General features: G+C 41.7%; 1 protein-coding gene across 1 annotated transcript in view; it reads right to left on the reverse strand.

Annotated features, from left to right (window-relative positions):
• Positions 1 to 1,649, reverse strand: part of LOC112547879 (DNA-directed RNA polymerase III subunit RPC7-like) — a 9,141-nt gene extending 7,492 nt beyond the window's left edge. The window contains exon 1 of the mRNA XM_025204461.1: positions 1,455 to 1,649. Coding sequence (XP_025060246.1) covers positions 1,455 to 1,635 — 181 coding nt within the window. The 5' untranslated portion in view covers positions 1,636 to 1,649. The remainder of the gene's footprint in view (positions 1 to 1,454) is intronic.
• Positions 1,650 to 3,604: the final 1,955 nt, after the last annotated feature.

The raw sequence follows: 3,604 nt of genomic DNA on the forward strand, positions 1-3,604 counted from the left end.
TAGAGAGCCCACAGCTACGCTGGAAGCCCAGATTTGCAGAGTCCAGATTCCTCCTTCGAACCAGGAGAGGAGATAGGGGAGGGAAGGTGGGGGATGGAGAGGAGATGGGCAGGGAACAAGGAATGTGTCAGCTGTAAGCTCACTGCAATGTGGGGAAGGAAGGGCTCTGGAGCACACCCTGCAACCAGATCAGCTATGATAGCAGTGGAAGGGGGAGGTACGCAGGGAGGCAAGTGGTGAGGAGGAAAGGGATAGGAGAGTGTTTGGGGGGAAGACACCAGGGATGCCAAGGGGTAGGGGGAAGACTGCCTGCTCCCCCTGCTTCCACCTTCCTCCCCTACCTTCTCCCTACCCATTTTCCCCCAGCTGCCCCCCTGCCTCTACTTTCTCCCTACCTTGCCCCCTACCCGTTTCCCCCACCCCGGGCCGACTGCCTTCTCTGCTGCTTCCCCCCTTACACAACAGTCAAGGGGACAAATTTTAGATGACCCTCCAATAATTAAAATCTGGGCATGGAAAATTACAACAAGTTTATAGATTTTTCATGTCTAGAACCTAATTATTGGAGGGGGAGGGTCATCTTAAATTCTAAGTTACCTTGGATTTGGGTAAATACAGTTATGATGAAAATTTTGGAGGAGATGCTAAACCTCATGTTTCAGGGCTCAGTCATCACTAATGATGAGGATGAGGTAGTAAATTATCTTACATCTACCTTCGTATACGTTTCTCTATCACATCCAGCACTGGCTATTATCAGAGACGGGATGATGGACTATTCAGATTTTGGTTCTGATCCAGTATGGCAATTCCTATATTCCTGTAAGTCCACAAAGAACATCAAGTATTGTATCTGGTAAGATCACAGGAAGATGATGAAAATAGGCAAAAAGTAACAATGAGCAAGAAACCCTCTTTGACTAATGACTGAGAACCAAATGCAGTTGACAGATTCTGGATACTACTGCAGTGTAACAGGGAAACAAAAGGGGAAGTTTCTCCCCCCACCCCCCAATACAATTTTCCAACAAAGTTTGGAAACTTTAATTTTAGATGTTTAATTGAAGATGTTCAACAAACTATTGAAAACCTTATGTACTAGATTTCAAGAACTCTGAATTGGACACCAACAAAACTGCACTGGTTGTCTGTGATTGGAGGGGACTAGACTATAAGGTCCAAGTGATCCCAATTAGTCCTGTGTTCCATTGTTCTTACAATTTAATTTTAAAATATCTTGATGGTAAGACAGATTCCATGGTCTCTTTACACAAGCATTTAACTCTAGCATAGGCAAAAATTTCAGAGTAAAACATGATTAAGTTGACATTGTCCCTTTAATTAGTCAAAATAATAACTCCAGTTTGACTATATGAATTGCAAAACATTATTATATTATCCTACACAAATACCACATTTTGCTGTTTATAGATAAAAACAGATTCACCACAAACCTTCATGTTCCTCTTCTACTGGCATGAAGTAAGGCATTTTTTTCATAGTCCCTCGAAGTTCTTGCTTTAAGGCCAACATGTATTCTTCATCTTCTCCTGTTTTCAAAGGCACTGGTTTACAGTCTGTACTCTGTGTAAAATTATTTGCATTATTTAGGTGTATTATAACAGTACTAATCATGTGCTAAAATCTGTCATACAAGAACAAAAAGTGTCCCTAATACAGAGAGTAATGCAATTCTATATTATGCCACTTTGCAAATAAATTTTCTTACATTCCAATTATGTACTCAGAACTTTATGCAACATCAGTTCAATTCAATTTTACACTGAACATTCATAGGATAATACAAAAGAAAGGATCCCTCCTCTCATTACTGGCCTACACAGTCATGCTCTCTCTTGATTCCTCTCCTTCTACCCTCATAAATTATGCACTCCTTTTCACATCGTGGCTCAGCTTCAACAAGCTCAGTAGAGGAGGTGCCCTCACCCAGTCAATTCTATGATCTGAGGGCACACTTCTGGGAGGTAGGAAATGTGGTTCTGAATGCCCTCTGGCCAAGGTGAGCATTGATTCCATATTTCCTACTTCCTGGACCAGCACACTAATCACAAGGTTATTATAGATAAACATGCAAAACTACCAGAGTCTCAAGCTCCTCATTTTTAAGAGTGACCCCGGCTCAGTTTGTTCCAAGAACAACTGTGGGTACCTACCTCCAGAGAGGACTCCAAGCTCTGAACCTGGAGTGCAGAGACACTTAAACTTCAGAGAAGTATGGGAGTCCAAATAAGCTCCTGTGTCCAATGTTTCCTATTGGCCAACTCTTAGATAACTCCCCAGTCACTGTGTGGACATTTTGGATTGCCCTGCCAAAGCACTAAACTTTCACTGTGCACTGTATGCACCTAACTTTGAGCTTTAGATTCCACTTGAGGGCAGTCACCAAGTTAGATGTTACAGTGCACATCTACATGAGATGTGCACATCTACACTTGCATAACCAAGTACTAAATGACTGTGCAGTAACTGGTGCACACGGTTGCCTGGTGATGCTTACTGCACAGTAGCTCATTATTACTGCACAGTAGCATCGTATTACAGATCGTGCCCTGTGACACTACTGCACAGTAGTAACAAAGTACTGCGCAGTAAGCATCTCGTGTAAATGCAGCCACAGCATGCCAAATTATCATCTCTCATCAAGTTTATCAAAATCTCAGTAACTCCATGCAACTACTTAGGAAAACTGTAGGATGGCAGCAATTAGCTATTAAATCTCATAGATTTCATAGACATCAGGGCTGGAAGAGACCTCGGAAGATCATCGAGTCCAGCCCCCCGCCCAAAGGGCAGGAAGTCAGCTGGGGTCATAGGATCCCAGCAAGATAAGCATCCAGTTTCACCTTGAAGGTGTTCAATGAAGGCGCTTGAACCACCGCCGGTGGCAGGCTGTTCCAGACCTTGGGGGCTCGGACAGTAAAGAAATTCTTCCTTATGTCCAGCCTGAAGTTGTACGTCATACTGTGTACCATGTAGAAATGAGAAAGGCAGCAGATACCTTTACAGAATCATAAATATAATAAGGCAGGAAATTCTGTCATTTTTTAATGAACTCCTACATCTTAAGCTTCCACGTGCCCTCCTGGATATATAAACTATCATTCCAGCTACATTCTTTGTAAGTATCCATCAGCTGCAAGTTTAAGAGATATTTATCTAAGTATTTTTACTTTTATCTTCCTTTCCTAAATTCAAATACTAGTTCATAGCTTCTACATATCTAAGATCCCATTTCAAAAGGGTACAAGTATCCATTGTTTTTATTCAGGAGTCCAGAGGTTCTCCTGGCAATCAGAATCCATTGTGTGGATATTTTGCAAACACTGTGAAACATAATCCCTGCCCCATGAATCAAGATAAAGAGAGAACATAACAGATGTGTGGAGCAGGTCGAATGTAGAGGCAAAAGGAGAGGCAAATAACAGTCATGGGAGTCAATGGGCAAGTCAAAACTGACAAAGTACTAAGGATTTTTCACACATTTAAGGTTTCACCCATTACTTGGGTATGAAAGTTAAAAAAAATTTACTTATACACAATATGTTCTAGAACTAAGATTTATCTTGCTACTTACAGGAAAGAG

The sequence above is a fragment of the Alligator sinensis genome, unplaced genomic scaffold (genome assembly GCF_000455745.1).
Source record: "Alligator sinensis unplaced genomic scaffold, ASM45574v1 scaffold218_1, whole genome shotgun sequence".
NCBI classification, from domain to species: Eukaryota; Metazoa; Chordata; order Crocodylia; family Alligatoridae; genus Alligator; species Alligator sinensis.